Source organism: Pleurodeles waltl, chromosome 1_2, assembly GCF_031143425.1.
Source record: "Pleurodeles waltl isolate 20211129_DDA chromosome 1_2, aPleWal1.hap1.20221129, whole genome shotgun sequence".
NCBI lineage: Eukaryota > Metazoa > Chordata > Amphibia > Caudata > Salamandridae > Pleurodeles > Pleurodeles waltl.
The window spans coordinates 592,569,459-592,585,354 of NC_090437.1; the positions used below are offsets into that span (position 1 = coordinate 592,569,459).

The 15,896-nt window shown below is 43.8% G+C and overlaps 1 protein-coding gene across 1 annotated transcript in view; it reads left to right on the forward strand.

Moving 5' to 3' along the window:
* Nucleotides 1-15,896, forward strand: part of NDST4 (N-deacetylase and N-sulfotransferase 4) — a 1,173,706-nt gene that overhangs the window by 1,009,878 nt on the left and 147,932 nt on the right. Inside the window, exon 9 of the mRNA XM_069234161.1 lies at nt 9,238-9,361. Within this exon, the coding sequence (XP_069090262.1) occupies nt 9,238-9,361 (124 nt within the window). The remainder of the gene's footprint in view (nt 1-9,237; nt 9,362-15,896) is intronic.

A 15,896-nucleotide genomic window follows, 5' to 3' on the forward strand; every position in this document is an offset into this window, starting at 1 on the left:
TCTCGTGAGATTTTGCGGAGAAAAAAATCGATTAATTACGCATTTCACCACATTGCATGACATGAGTTTTCGCTGTGGAATTTGGAGTCCTTCATAGCACGTTGCACATTGATGTAGTAAAAGCGATGTATTTCAGTGGGAGAATATTTTACATTGGCTAGTTACCTTAGCCCAGAGGCTTGGGAGCTTTTGGCAGAGCATTGTGCTTCAGTTATTTACAGTTTATGATTTGTCACAGAAGAAACAATAGTTTATCATTCACCTGGGGGCATGAAATACTTGGTGAGCTATTTATATTTGCATCCAAATGTTTCTGTTGGAAAGATCTAGTGCCAGGAGTAGATTGTGCCAATCTACTGAGTAACACCTGAGGCACATTGAGCCTGTCACCACTTGGAACAAATAATTGCCTGCTGAAAAACTTTTAGACAGCGAAAGAAGTGGTCTGGAAAACGTCTTGTGTTTCGGAAGAGGATGCTGAACCGTTCAGTTAACTGGTGTTCTGGACTACAGGAGTGGACTGCAGCCAATTGTTGAGGGGCTACAGACCTGTTTAGTTTTTATTCCTGTGGTGTAACCATTTTATAACAAGCCGCTATAGACTTTTTCCTGAAGGTTTCAGAAAAAAAGTTGGAAGAAAAACTATTGTATACCTAAAACTTCCATATCAGATGTTGAAGCCAATGGCCATTCGATGTGGCAAATGTCTTTATACCATATATCCACGGTTGACCGGGTGAACTTGCCAAAAGTTTGTGAGCTACTGGAGCCCATCTCTGCACCCAGTTTTGATGGTTGTTTTAGTAGGAGCTTTGCCTATTGAAAAGTTCTGATCAATTTAGACCTCACCCCGAGGCTGCTTATTGATCCCAGATAGCATACATCCTCCACGTTGGTCTCTGTCAAGATATTTAATTAACACAGTTATTTCTAAGTTAAAAGATAAAGGGACAGACTTTCAAAAAGTTCACAGAATGCACCGCGGCAAGGGAAGTTGCTGCACTGCTTTGGATAAATGGGACAGAGCAGAACTCTGCCGTATCTTCAAAGATATGGCACAGTTTTGCTCCTTCCATGCACTGCACATTTGTGCTGCCTTGCGCCAATTCAGGCATCCTTTTGCCATAGTGCATAATTGTCTGAGTTAATATCATGATAGTTTGTGTGCGCCTTCCTACAAAAAAGCAATCCTTTGAGGCAATTTCACCTTCGTATGCCAAAAAGAAATAACGAGGAGAAATAAACATGTCTTGTTGTTATGTGAGCCTCGGGCAGGTGTACCATTATTGCTCAAACCCATGCCCTGACACAAAGTAGCGCAATGCACTTCATAACCATCTGCATTTCTTCTTAAATACCACACACAGCACACAAAATCTTGTCTAAACTTTTTTGCACACTCCTCCACCACTCCATACTGCATCCGACTGAGTTTGTGTGGAAATTGGCTACTGGGGTGTTTCTGTTCCAATCACCCTAAGGAAGACATATTTTTAACTTTTGTGACATTTAGGGTAATATCATTCCCTTAATTATTCTTAAGTTATGGCTTAATTTAGATGGTGATTGGCAACGCTTAATTCTTACAAGTTAAATTTTTAACATTCATATTCACTGGAGTCATTTGTGACTTTTTTGGTTTTTTTTTACTTTAAAGAAGTGATATTAAAAATGTCTTTTTGCTGTTGATATTTTCACTTATTTTGAATGTTATATCTTTTTATCACGGACTGTTTATTGATATTATTTAAGTATTATGCTTATTAAATTGTTATCTTTATAATTATTATGGATGTGGGTGCGACATTCAATTGTATTATTATGGGAGTTTGGTCTACTCTGCTAGTTTGTACTGTTCAGTACTTAATTTGAGCCAGAGGTCACTGGTGGGGCCCACCAGCACTCAATTTTGGGGATCAGCACTTATTTTTCCTCATCAGCTATTGACCACTAGCAAGAGCGAGAAAAACACATAAATGGAAAGGCGGAAGAAAAAGATATAAAAATGGGCAGAAAAGGAGAAAGAGGGACTGACAAGAGTGAACTAAAAGGGCAGCAGTGTCTGGTAGTGCATTAAAGAGGCCTGAGGTGAATTCAACACTATGTAGCCTTGGTATTTGGTTGCAAATTTTAAATACCGCGACCAGAGCAGAGCTGTAGACACTGGCACTCATTCTTTCACAAACTAAGTCATGGTACTGTTGTTGAATGTTTGTGGTGTGTTGACTTTGGTGTCATTGTTTCTATTCAGAAATTGATGAAGGTTATATGTTTTGTACATTGTTATTTGGATAGTGATAGTTGAGGTTGGATTTCGAATTATGTTGCTATACATGATTCTGCTGTTTATTGGCATTTACATTAATTTTCTCAAAACTGCTATTTGCTATGGTACAGTTTATTGCTACAGTAGTGCCATTTCCTGACAGCGATAGCCACCGTAACTTTATTTTCAGGCAATTTGCGTTGTTGGCTAGACTGTGGGTTTGCTCATTTACTTTGACTTCCCCTACCTTGCTTGCTTTGTGAAGGAATGTACACACCACAATTGGCAATATACAATCAATATGTTTGTGATTTGTCATTGTGTCTGGCTGAAAACCTTGCTGCCTTACTAATGCTATGCATGGCATAGCTGATGCCAGGCCCAACTGTCCCCGTGCTGCTGCATTGCATTGGATCCTGTCTTCCCCTTGCTGTTCCCCCGTTTTCTGAGTACCTTCTCTATGCTTTTTCCTCATTCTCACTGCTATCTCCTTTTTTCCCCCTCATGTTGTTTGCCCGCTCCTAGCTTTTCCCTCTTTTTCACTGCTTTCTCCTTGCTTTTCCACATTTTTTGTGTGCCCTCGCCTTGCTTTTCCCTTGTTTTTATTACTTTATCCTTGCTTTTTCACCCATTTTTGTGAGCACCTTTCTTGCTTTTCCCTCATTTTCACTGTTTTCTCCTTGCTATTTCTAGTTTTTTTATGTGCCTCTTTTTGCTTTTCCCTCATTCCTTCTTGCTCTCTCCTTGCTTTTTCCTTCATTTTTTGAGTACCTTCACTTTGCTTTTCCCTCGTTGTCACTGCTTTCTCTTTGCTTTTTCCTCCATTTTATTGTGTGCCACCTTCTTCCTTTTCTCTAGTATTCACTGCCTTCTCCTTGCTTTTTTCTCCCGGTTTTTTGTGTGCCCTCTACTTCCTTTTCCCTACTTTTCACTGTTTTCTCCTTGCTTTTCTACTTTTCTTTTTGTGTGCCTTCTCCTTGCTTTTCCTTTTTTCAATGCTTTCTTCTTGCTTTTCCCCAATTTTTTGTGTACCTTCTCCTTACCTTTCTCTTGTTCTCACTGCTTTCTCCTTGCTCCCCACCCCCATTTTTTTGTGTGTTTTCTCCTTGTGTTTCTCTAATTCTCACTGCTTTCTCCTTGCCTGCCCCCATTTTTTGTGTGCCTTCTCCTTGCTATTTCCTTTTTTTACTGTTTTCTCTGGGACCTGCAAGCACCTGGATATCCTCAGGTGATTAACTATGCTTTACAAATCCTGATTGATTGATTGATTGGCCTGTGGGAAGCTATTTGTGTGCAGATTGATCAGGTCCTATGTCATTCTGCATACATGAAGTCTGATGCCTCCAAAGACATTTTTACCCATCTGCTACTTAGAATAGATGGGAGTGATGGCTCTACTACATTCCCCATGTATGCTAAGTGCTTGGTAGAGAGTAGTGGCCACACTGGCTTTTTCTTTGTTTGCCGTATGCATGGAATCAGTGCTTAGTTTGTAAAAAAAAGAAAGTGCTAAGGCCCTCGTCAGAAGGCTGCTCCAGTTTGCACTACCCGTTGCCTATGTCAGCACTGCCAATGACAACAAATGCACAACTACTAACCATTACACTTGTACAAGTGTGACAATTCAGACTAATTGAGGCCCCCAAGTCAATGACTGGCTTGGTCAGCAGGTGTTAGTTGATTTTAATGTATATTGAATTAATAAACAACTGTTGTTCTGCTCATCTGTAAATTACACAATCAGTGCCACCATGAGTCAGCTGTCTTAAGTGCCCTTATTGGCAAGTAAGTGCTGGTGCCGCGCACTAGAAACAATTGGTTCAAATTAAGCACTACATGGCATTTTGTGTGTCCTATCTGTGTGGGTGACTGATGGGGTGTCACTGTTTTGTATGTGTGGGCAGGTTGCGCTCCACATAGGTGAAATTCCTATTGTATAGTTTGCAGTGAATGTGAATGGATGAGATCTCTGTGTCATGTGGGTTGATTTTGCTCTACTAATTCAAGCTCTCAACAAATAAGGGTTTCCCCCATTTGTGTCCTTTAAGTGTTATGCGATTTTTGAGTTGTTACCCTGGGTATGGACAGTTTACACCTTGTCTGAACAGTATGTAACGTGGGTGGGTTTGGCATATAAGTTGTTGAGTATACATTGTGTGTGAAGTTTTTCCAGGTGGTACTTTTTTGTGCAATTACAAGTAATGCTGATGTTCCATTGTGGATGGTGGTTCGCTTTTACTTTATGTTTATATGTTTTGTTCACTAGATTACAGGACTTGAATTTTGTGACAGTTTACTAGTTAAATAATGGCACATACTAATGCATCTATTTTTAAGAAACCTGTGTTTGCTTAGCAGGGATAATGCTGTCCTGGTCTGGTGAGAGTACGTTGTTGCTGTGTTTCATTTATGCGGTGTTTTATCGCGTTTTAGTCTAACATGTGTGCCGCTCTACTCTTTGTGATATGTTATTTGTGATACCATGTTACTTGAGTGCTTTATATACTGAGTTAGACTGGAGTGCGATTGCAAAAGAAGCCTGTTCTGATTACATCTTGCCCTTTGGCAAGCTTTTCTGCTTCTGATCATATGTGATAAATAACACTAAGGAACTTGGACTAAGTATAGCCAATGACCCTAGATTTACTCCTGTTGAGGGCAAGAGTACATCTGTTTTAAGAGTGGAACTGGGCAGGGAACACGCTCAAAATGTAAGGGTGTGTTGATGATTGGTTTTCTCCAAAAGTAAAACTATTTTCCCCGAGAATGAATCAATTAAAGAAATTTGTAGAGTGCGATACTCACCCGTGAGGGTCTCAAGGCGCTGTGGGGGGGAACTGGAGGGGAGGTGTCAGGGAGGGTCACTGGTCGAACAGCCAAGTCTTGAGGTTCTTTCTGAAGACCAGTAGGTCTCTGGTTTTGTGAAGGTCGTTGGGGAAGGAGTTCCAGGTTTTGGGGGCGAGGTAGGAGAATGATCTGCCTCCTGTGGTGGTGTGCTGGATGTGGGGGACTGTGGCTAGGGCGAGATCGGCTGATCGGAGGTTGCGTGTGGGAGTGTGGAAGTTTACTCTTTCATTGAGGTAGGTTGGGCCGGTGTTGTGGAGGGATTTGTGTGCGTGGATGAGGATCTTGAATGTGATTCTCTTGTCTATGGGGAGCCAGTGTAGGGATTTGAGGTGTGGTGAGATTCGTTTGTGGCGGGGGAGGCCAAGGACAAGGCGCGGGTCTGTGTTCTGGATTCTTTGGAGTTTGCGTTTGAGTTTCAGTGTGGTGCCGGCGTAGAGGGTGTTGCCGTAGTCAAGTCTGCTGCTGATGAGTGCGTGGGTGACTGTCTTTCTGGTTTCTGGGGGATCCATTTGAAGGATTTTTTTAGGGTGCGAAGTGTGTGGAAGCAGGAGAAGGTTAGAGCATTGATTTGCTGTGTCATGGAGAGGGAGGGGTCGAGGATGATGTTGAGGTTCCGTGCGTGGGTTGCGGGGCCTAGGGCGGTGGGCCAACAGGAGTCATCCCATGTGGTTTTGTTGGGGCCAAAGATGATGACTTCGGTTTTGTTTGAGTTGATCTTGAGATGGTTAGTGGTCATCCAGTTGGCGGTGTCTAGGAGAGCGGTGTGTAGGTTGGTTTTGGCGGTGGTGGGGTTGCGGTGAGGGAGAGGAGGAGTTGGGTGTCATCTGCATATGAGAGGATGCTGATTCCGTGTGCTCGGAGAATGTTGGCTAGGGGGATCATGCAGATGTTGAAGAGTGTGGGGCTGAGGGAGGACCCTTGGGGGACTCCGCAGGTGATCTTGGTAGTGTTAGAGTGGAAGGGCGGGAGGCGGACTCTCTGGGTTCGGTCGGTGAGGAAGGAGGAGAGCCAGTCTAAGGCTTTGTGGCGGATTCCTATGTTGTGGTGGCGTGTGCGGAGTGTGTGGTGGCAGACGGTGTCAAAAGCTGCAGAGAGGTCTAGGAAGATGAGTGTGACGGTCTCGCCTTCGTCGACTTTGGTCTTGATGTCGTCAGTGCATGCGATGAGGGCGGTTTCTGTGCTGTGGTTCTTGCGGAACCCAGATTGTGAGGGGTGAAGGGTGTTGGTTGCTTCGAGGAAGTGGGATAGGCGAGTGTTGACTAATTTCTCTGCAACCTTGGCGGGGAACGGGAGGAGGGAGATGGGGCGGTAGTTGGAGAGGATCTCCGGGTCAGCTTTTTTTTTTTTTTTAGGAGAGCAGTAATTTCTGCGTGCTTCCAGGGGTCTGGGTAGGTGGCGGAGTCGAAAGAGGAGGTGATTATGTTGTGGAGTATGGGGGCGATGTTAGGGCTAGCTTTGTTGTAGATGCGGTGTGGACAGGGGTGGAGGAGGAACCGGAGTGGATGGAGTTCATGTTTTTTTTGGTTTCTTCGTGTGTGGTAGGGGTCCATGTGGATAGTGTGGTGGGGGGGTCTTGAGTGGGGGTTGAGTTGGGGGAGAGAGGGGTATGTGTGGTGGGTGTATGTGATATGAATCTGTTGTGGATGTCCAGGATTTTGTGGAGGAAGTGGTTGGAAAGGGCGTCACAATAGGGCCTGTGTGTGTGTGGGGTCTATGTTGCTGGCTTTGGGTTTGGCGAGTTCGTTGATGATGGTGAAGAGTTCTTTTGGGAGTTGTTGTCAAGGCGTGTCTTGTAGTGATCTCTTTTGGCGGTGCGTATGAGTTGGTGATGAGTGCGAATGTTGGTTTTGAGGGTGGAGAAGTTGGTTGAGGAGGGTTCTAGTTTCCATATTTTCTCAGCTTGGCGGCATTTGTGCTTGGAGTCTTGGAGTTCAGGGGTGAACCATGGGGCGTTCTTGATGTTGCGGGTGGTGATGTGTTTTCTGAGGGGTGCTAGTGTGTCTGCACAGGTAGTGATCCATTTGGAGAGGTTGTGTGCTCCTGCGTTGCGGTCATTGGTGTGGGGGGGTTATGGGCCAGTTGGGAGTTTAGTCATTCTGTGGGGATCTTGTCCCACATGCAGTAGGGTGTGATGTGTTGATGGTAGTGTGTGGGGGGTTTGGTGAAGGAGAAGTGGACGCAGCGGTGGTCTGTCCAAAGGAGTTCGGTGGTGTGGGTGTAGGCTATGTGTTGGCTTGAGGTGAAGATTGCATCCAGCATGTGTCCTGCTGAGTCGGTGGGTGTGGTGACCAGTTGTTTGAGTCTGAGGTTGTTGAGGTTGTCTATGAGGGAGGTAGTGTTGTGGTCTTGTGGGTTTTCTAAGTGAAAGTTGAAATCACCGAGGATGATGTAGTCTGTGGTGGTGAGGGCGTACGGGCTGATGCTGTCGGCGATGGTGTCGCAGAAGGAGGGGCGTGGTCTGGGTGGTCTGTAGATTAGTGTACCTCTGAGGGTGGAGTTGTTGTTGATGTGGATGAGGAAGTGCATGTGTTCAGTGTTGCCAATAGTGTCCTGGGAGCTGGTGGTGACTTTGATGGTGTCTCTGTGTAGGATGGCGATGCCCCCGCCTGGCTTGTTGAGGCGGTCTTTGCGTTGGAGTTTGTATCCCTTGGGGGTGGCTATGGCTATGTCGGGTTCTGAGGAGAGGTTGATCCAGGTTTCCGTGAGGAAGGCGATGTCGGGTGAGTGTGAAGTGATGAGGTCCCAGAGTTCTATGACATGTTTGTGAAGGGAGCGGATGTTGAGTAGCAGACAGTTCAGGTGGTTGTGGTGGGTGGCGTTAGTGTGATGCTTGAGGGTGTTGTTGCGGGGGTGTTCTGGTTGTTGGCTGGTGTGTTGCGGGATTGGTTGGTGGGGGCAGGGTGGGTGAGTTTTGTGTTGGGGTGTTGTGTTTGTTGAAGGTGGGGTCGCTATGGTTGGTGTGTGGTGTGAGGGATGATGAGCAGGAGAAGTGGCAGGTGTAGCAGGTAAAGGGGCCATGAGTGTGTGTGGGGCTAGATGTGGTGCATCTGGGGCCTGGGTTGAGAGAGTGGAGGGTGAGGGGGGAGTAGGTGTGTCTGGGAGGAACAGGGGTTCTGGCGCTGGGTGCGGTCCATGTGCAGATGGGCGCAGACGGGCTTGCCTTTGGCACGTCCGCGCCGCGGCTGCCATAAGAGGAGGGGAGGGTGGGAGAGGCAGCTGGGAGTCGGGAGGGCCTGTCCAATGAGAGGGCTGGGGGTGGGGCCGCAGGGGACGCAGCGGCGGGAAAGGGCAGAGAAGGAAACGGTGAGAGAAGGAGGGGGGAGGAGGGAGCGGCCGCAGGGGACATAGCGGCAGGAAAGGGCAGAAAAGGAAACGGTGAGAGAAGAAGGGGGGAGGGGCTGCAAAGAACGCAGCAGCGGGGAACAAAAGCAAAAGGGAGCGGGAAGGAGGTGGCGTGGGATGCGAAGCGGGGAGCGACCTACCTGCAGCAGCAGGGTCAAAGAAGAAAGCATGAAAAGTTTAAAAGAGCAAATGCACTCATGTGTGACATTTATACTTGAGGAAATGTACACGTTACTTTAGTTATACGAAAATATTCATGCAGGTGAGTACTCGTGAGAATGCTGCTTTGGTAGCAATTCAGAGTTTTTTTTAGAATTACTGATAAATTGGACATTAACTTAAAAATAAGCTTTGATGAGTACAATTTCAACTTTGTATTACTGGGTCCATAGCAGAGAAACTAGTGATGTGCTGAGATTTCAGCACCACAGGGAGGGAGGCCAGTGACTTTTTCAAGAGTAAAGTGTGTGACTCGAAAGAGCAACAAGGTGGGAACGAAGGGATTACACTGTGACACTAGGATTCTGTTTTTATTTGAATTGAAATTATAAATGAATTTGAAGCCAGACAGAACACCCCTAACATCTGTTATGCAATCTGTAACTGCGTGTTTATTCAATTCCCTACAGCTAAGGACAATGCAAAAAACCATGACATGCTTTTCCTTATAATAAAAGTTATTTATTATTAACTTAAATGTCACCGTAGAAACACTGTGCTGGTTTGAAAAATGCCGGCCTTGACGCACACTGGTAAACGTCCATTTTGTTTCTTGGCTTTAGGCACCACGGCTCTGTATCTGTTCCTCCTGATGCACCCTTCCATCGCCAGCAACCTCCCCAGCCCAAGGACCTTTGAAGAAGTGCAGTTCTTCAACGGAAACAACTACCACAAGGGAATCGACTGGTAAGAAGGAAAACAGAAAGATGCCTGCGCCATTAGCACATCCCAAACCTCAGCAGAGCAATTACAGATGTACTCATGACATTCACATAATTGCCTGACGGGATTTTTTGCACTCAAATCCGTCCTTCACAATGAACAGGAAATTAGTCCGCTTTCATGGGTCTCTCGATCATGCACACGTGGTCCTGGGCATAGAAATAATGACGGGGCTTTGCTAATGTGCATTTTTCTATCAGAAGCGTTCTCAGTTTTAGGCCACTTTATCACTCTTTTAAGCTCTGGAAGAATCATAGAATGGCTCATTTTCAAAACCTGCCCACTGGCTCGAAGCGTAACATTTATCCAAGAGCTTCCCAGTAGAGCAATATTACGAGTATGAATGATTCCCGCGCAGAGCGCTCAGCGCAGGCGGCGCCGCGGTACTTTTTTGATGACTGGAGAACATCTGCGTTTCGACAGAGGCCTATACGTAGATGCCAACATATGCGCCTGCAGCGTGCCAACGGGCACGCACCTGTGTGACGTATGGGTTGCATCCGCCAAGATGATTTGGCGAAAGTGATCGTTGTTGCACAGTTGTTGGGTGAAATGCAAAGAGTATTAGGAGCGGGGTAATGTGAGGCTTTCTAGTGGTTTGGGCAGAAATAGAGATTTTGTGTTCCTCCCTTCGTTATGTGGCCATATTTGATGGTTCTAGAGGCTAGACATGCTCCTACTCCCCACCCTCGACCTGGATGATGGCGGTCGCTTAAAATCACCTTGTCGTTGAACAGCACTGCTTGTGGCAAACATGCAATGAAAAAAAGTGTACGGGTGATTTGGCAAGCAAATAAGCTGTAGGCAACGATATACTTCACTAAGTGGGGAATATGTACAATGGCCATTATTTATACTTTTTTAGAGCCGCATTTGCGCCGCTTTTTGACGCAAAAGCGGCGCAAACTTACAAACAGTTTGCGTCACTTTTACGTCAGAAAACAACGCAAATGCGGCGCTAAAAATGTATAAATATGGGCCTATGTTTTTTAACTGAACGCAGCAAGCACAGTTGTTGCACTGTTTTGCACTAGAGGTAGAAAGCACTGCAGATCCATATCTATCACGATATGGTGCTGCTGAAACACATCGTGATAGCACTGGTACACAAAGACAATTCCTAGTGCCACACACACCCCTTTGCATCACAATGCAAAGATGTGTGTGTTGTCTAGCGTAGCTTTCTAGTATAAAATAGAATAAAAAATATTTCTCTCACTGGATGTGTGATATACGGTGCAGCACACATGCATTTTGTGAAAACGTCTTGTTAACGTCTGCTTCAAGAGGTGTTAGTTGGTGCGATGCCCTGCCCATCATTTTTAGGGTTTTGCTTCCAAAATCATGGGTGGCAGTGTGGGAACACCCATTCAGCATCCACGGGATACCCCTTCATGCAAAATAGAGGAAAGCAGAGTGCTATTTGCGTTAATTTTAGGGCTACTTTCCTGCACAAAAAGGTTTTGTGCTGTAAATACGTTATTAAGACTTTGTGCAGGTTTGAATGACTTAGTGCTGACTTTGCAGCTGCACACAGGCCCCGATTTACTAATGCAGACGTAGCACACAATGCATTTCTGTATTTACTAAACCACGTAAAGCCCATTTTGCATGGCTTTGCTTGTCTTAGTAAAAAAAAAAAGTATTGCAAGCCAGCACGTAGTATTGCCTTGTGCTACTTTGTATTGGGGAGGCGTTCCATGGGTGGAGATGGGCATGCATACATTCATGGATTTTGCAGCAAACCCAGATTTACCTTAGGCAGTAAACCTGGGTTTCTGTGAAAACGGTGTTCCTATCCAAAACTGGAATAACAGGGAGAAATATCTTCATTTCTCCTCAATACTTCCTCTTTCTGTGTGTGTATGCCTCTAAGGCAGAGGTCTTCAAACTGGACCCCCCTAGAGGGGCCTCAAGTGATCACAGGGGGGGGGGGGGCGCCAGACTCTTGCCAAAAGAAGCATTACACACATAACAGGCCTCAGTTTTAAGCAGAAGCATGTTTTTACATCTTTAAAAAGGTAACAGTACTTAACTGCAATGTTTAAATAGGTCTAGACATATTTAAACATTGCCATCTTTATACAATAATTGTGCAAAATTCTGAGGAGGGGGCCCAAAGATTTTTATTTTTCAGCTGGGGGGGGCGCGGCATCAAAAAGTTTGGAGACCTCTGCTCTAAGGATTGTTCCCTTCCTGCACAAAATCAGTCCTGCCACTAACACAGGTACCAGTGCACTGCCTGAAGTGCATCAGGACTAGGGCTTAATTTGACACAATTGTAGTTGGTAGAAACCACTGGCACTCATTTTAGGGACTTGGCACTTATTTTTCTGAATCAGACTTCTACCAAAATAAGAGAGCGAAAAACACACAAAGCAGAAAGATGGAGGAACAGGATAAACAGTCAATTAGGAAGAAAACGGGAGCCCACAAGAGTGAGATATAGGGGCAAGGGGTAACTTGTAGTGAATTCAACGACATGAAACAGATTTAAGACTGCTCAGCCTAGGTATTCGGCAAGCCACCATTTAATTACACCAGCCGATGATTCTGAGCAGAGGTTTGGCACCAGCACGCATTCTTTTACAAAGTAAGCACTAACCAGCTGTATGAGAGAGTAGAAGTGTGCCATAAGTTAGTAGATGTGGAACATTTCTGCTCTCTCATATTCACACAATGCAGTGCAGCAAGTTGCTTTACTATGTTGCATGAAAGGTTAGGAAATCTGGCCCCTAGTGTTGATAAAACTACCTTGCGATGTTTAGGTCTTATGTTGATTTTGGAGGTGGGGATATTCTGTCAAAAAGTGTTAGATATCTCTTCCCCCGTATTTCAAGGCTATAAGCTATATACCCTAATGGACTTGTAACACGATTAAAAGGACATTCACCATGTATGTGATGGAGTATGTTGTCTACCAAACTTTAAATAAAGTGCTATGTCTATCAGTCTTTCCATAGAGCTAAAATCCCACTATTTAGAATGTAGAAGATAATGAATTCCATGATTCATAAAAGCAACTGGGAACTCATAGTTTAGAAAAAAAGCAGTTTTCTAAAATATACGAATTAATTCAATTTAAGTCTAAAAGTAGTGCAGTCAGTCTATCAACTGTTGAGCCTAGAATCTATTGAGCAAGCTGTTTGTGTGCTTTTGCTATATAAATCGGCAGTAGGTTTGTGGAACAGCTTCTTCACCAGACTTTATCTGAGAGATAACAGGCATCATGCAGTGAATCTCAGCTCCTCGACCTGGACAGCTGCTACCACCTCGTGCTCAATGCTTTTCTCTTCTGGTACTATGAATAATTATATTTCTCCCATACAGCATCTTCCAATGAATTCTGTGGTCCCCAGACACCCACACAAACTGTAGCTATTGCAAAACCGCAAGCACCACAGATGCAGGAGCAAAGGCAAAGCAAAAGAAAACATAACAGGAAGGAAAGTGTTTATGCTGTTGACATTATTTAACTTGGTTCAGCACCCATAACGTAGATGTTCAATCTTTTTAGGTCTTTACCTACAGACAGCTTTAGCCATTTTTTGTTGAAGACTTATTGTCTATAGTGCAATATACATTGAGTGGGCTTTGAGACAGCCCCTTCCTCTTGATTGAATGGCTTTTTATCTCAGTACTCTGTTCCTTATATGATTTCTTTGCTCACCCCTGAAACATTTCTTCTTTACTATGTTTCTGATTTGTTGACTTGTATCTTTTCAATGCTGACTTGGTGTCTACTTTTTTATTAATGTGGGCTTCACTTTCCTGGTCCTCTTCCCCTTTTAACACCTTTATTTTTATTTATTTATTTGTTTATTTATTTTACTTCTTTATGCAAAGGCCTGGCAGATGCGCACTGTTACCAGGTCATTCACACTTTTTCCAACCCCCTCAACCTCCTGTGTTACTTATCCAACTCCTTTCCTGCTTTGTTAAAATAATGTTTACATGGGTCTAGCAGCTCCAGACTGCTAGAGGGTGTCTCACTTATATTTCTCAGTGCGGCAGCTGCACAAACTATTTTTTTTATATATACCCATCATCTTGGAGTGCTAAATAAAAGTAAAATAATAAACAACATGATCTCCAGTGTGTCATTTTGCAAACACGCATGGCAGCCAACTTTTATTTAATTGCATTTCTTTTTTTTTTACTTGAAGACACTCATTCTAAAATGGCTACTTTGCCTGCATGTACTCACATTTGTGGAAAAGTAGAAAACATTGACAATGCCAATAGTTTTCACTAGAGAAACTTAGTGGCTTTGGCAATGTTTGTTTTTATTTAGTTAGAGACTGTCAACCAATGTCAGGATATTTGTATCCCTGACAAAGATCTGAAACAGGCTTGACGATGAAATATCCATTTGACATTTTCTTTTAGCACAAACTGACAGAGAGCAGGTGGATGCAGCAGTTATGTTGCTGGGTATCCTGTGCCACAGGCTAACGCATAGATGCAGTTAGAGGGTGGAAAAGAGAGATCTGGTGTCTCTCTTAGTGATATTGGGGGTCACCTTAAGAAACTTACACTGTTTCTTGAAGTAATTGTGAGACACCATAATTTGTACTGGGAAATTTGATCACTGACACTAAACCCAAATAAAAAGTGCCTACCGCTGTGGCATCTACTATAAAAGCAAGAACTGGGAAAGCCAATATGTCCTGCATTGGATTCCAATGTTTTGGCTTTGTCAATGCCTTTTTGTTTTGTCTTGATTTTTTAAAAACTTTATTTTTGGGTATGCTGCTCGACTCTTGTCAGTCAGAAAAAATCAAAAACATTGGGTCCCAAGCAACGTTTTCCTCATACAATTTCCCATGGGGATTTTGAAGACTATTACAGCCCAAACTGCGGAACAGAATTACACCAAATTTGTCAGAAAGATAAATCTTGGTTCAGGAAAAGCCTTTTGTGTAATTTAGTGCAAATCTGTTTTGTAGTTTTGGAGTTATTAAAGAAAAAAATGTATGTATATCTAGGGACACGGATCCTTCGGGAATCCAACAGACCTCAAGTTAAGATCGAATTGACTGCCAGCACTTTAACCAGGAAGTGCGGACAGCCATTCTGGGACTCAGACTTAGCTGAGTACCAAGACAAAATATTGAAAAAAGTCAAGGGGCCAAGGTAGACATACCCTGCCCCCATAGGCCTGGTGGTTCGGGTGCCAGAGGGACTCAATCGGGGCCAAAAACTGTTATTCTAAAATTCTACGGTGAATTTGCAAATCCACTGTAACATTTTTTTTTTTTTTTTAAACAAGCGCAGGCTAGCATGCCTGCTTACTATATGCCCCCTGGATGTGGCAGGTCCCATGGATGTTTTTATTAATAAAACTGGGGGAGGGTGGCATGTGTGATTGGGTCCCAAGGACCAAACTCGGACTGGGAAGGGGACTGCTTGACCCCCTCCTGGGTTGCCTCATGTGGGAGGTTGTCATTTGAGATGTCATCAGTGATGTCACTGACCATGTCATGGGTGATTAAATATGTCAGGTCATAAGCAGTGCATGTGGTGGAGAAAGTCATAGTTATCTCAGGTAACTCTAACTACTGAATTTCTGTGGTTTTGTATGGGTAAAACATCAACCTAACTATAATGTCCCTGTAACCTGTAGTTTTTTCAGTGAATTTCAAAGGTTTTTTAATTCTATTTCCTATTTATAATGTCCCTATAACCCTTTTTTCAGTGCATTGCTAGGGTTTTGTAATATAAATTGTACTACAATTTAATTGTAATTTTTAATTTAGTAAATCTATATTTTTACAACCACAGAAGTAATTTTTTTATAGATATACTTAATATACGTTTTAAAAGAATAATTAATGTAAACTATCAACTGTGTTATTTTATGGTTTCTCAGACCCTCCACGTTGCAAAAACAAAGACGGAACTGCAATTTCTCTATGGCTTCTAGTTATGGTCACGTGATCAGAGTGAATCAGTGAAATTGGTTTAACACATTCATCAAAACCTGTAAAAATTAAATTAAATATATACGTCCCACTGATTTTAGTAATGTGACATCAGTGTGAACATTTATATATGTTGTGTTAAAACAGTTATTAAAAACCTTTAAAAAAATGGTTCTTTTAGACCATTCCATCTAGGTAAAGAAAGAGCTAACTAAAGGCCTCATTACGACTCTGGCAGCCGGCGGTAAGCTGGCTGTAACACCGCCCACAGGCTGGCGGTGTTCCGCCAGCTATTATGCCCGTGGCACTATAGCCACGGCAATACTGCTGGCCCCTCCACTATACTGCCAGGCTTCTGGCAGTCATAATCCCCAGGGCAGTGGAGCAATCAGACCTGGGTGTGTTAGTGGCTAAATCAATGTGTAGCTGCATGTGTGCATGGTTGTATTGGTGTATGAGTGGGTGTGTGATTGGCTGTATTGGTGTGTGGATGTGTGTGAGTGGATGTATTATAGTGTGTGGGTGGATGTGTGAGTGGCTGTATCAGTGTGTGATTGAATTTGTGAGTATGTGTA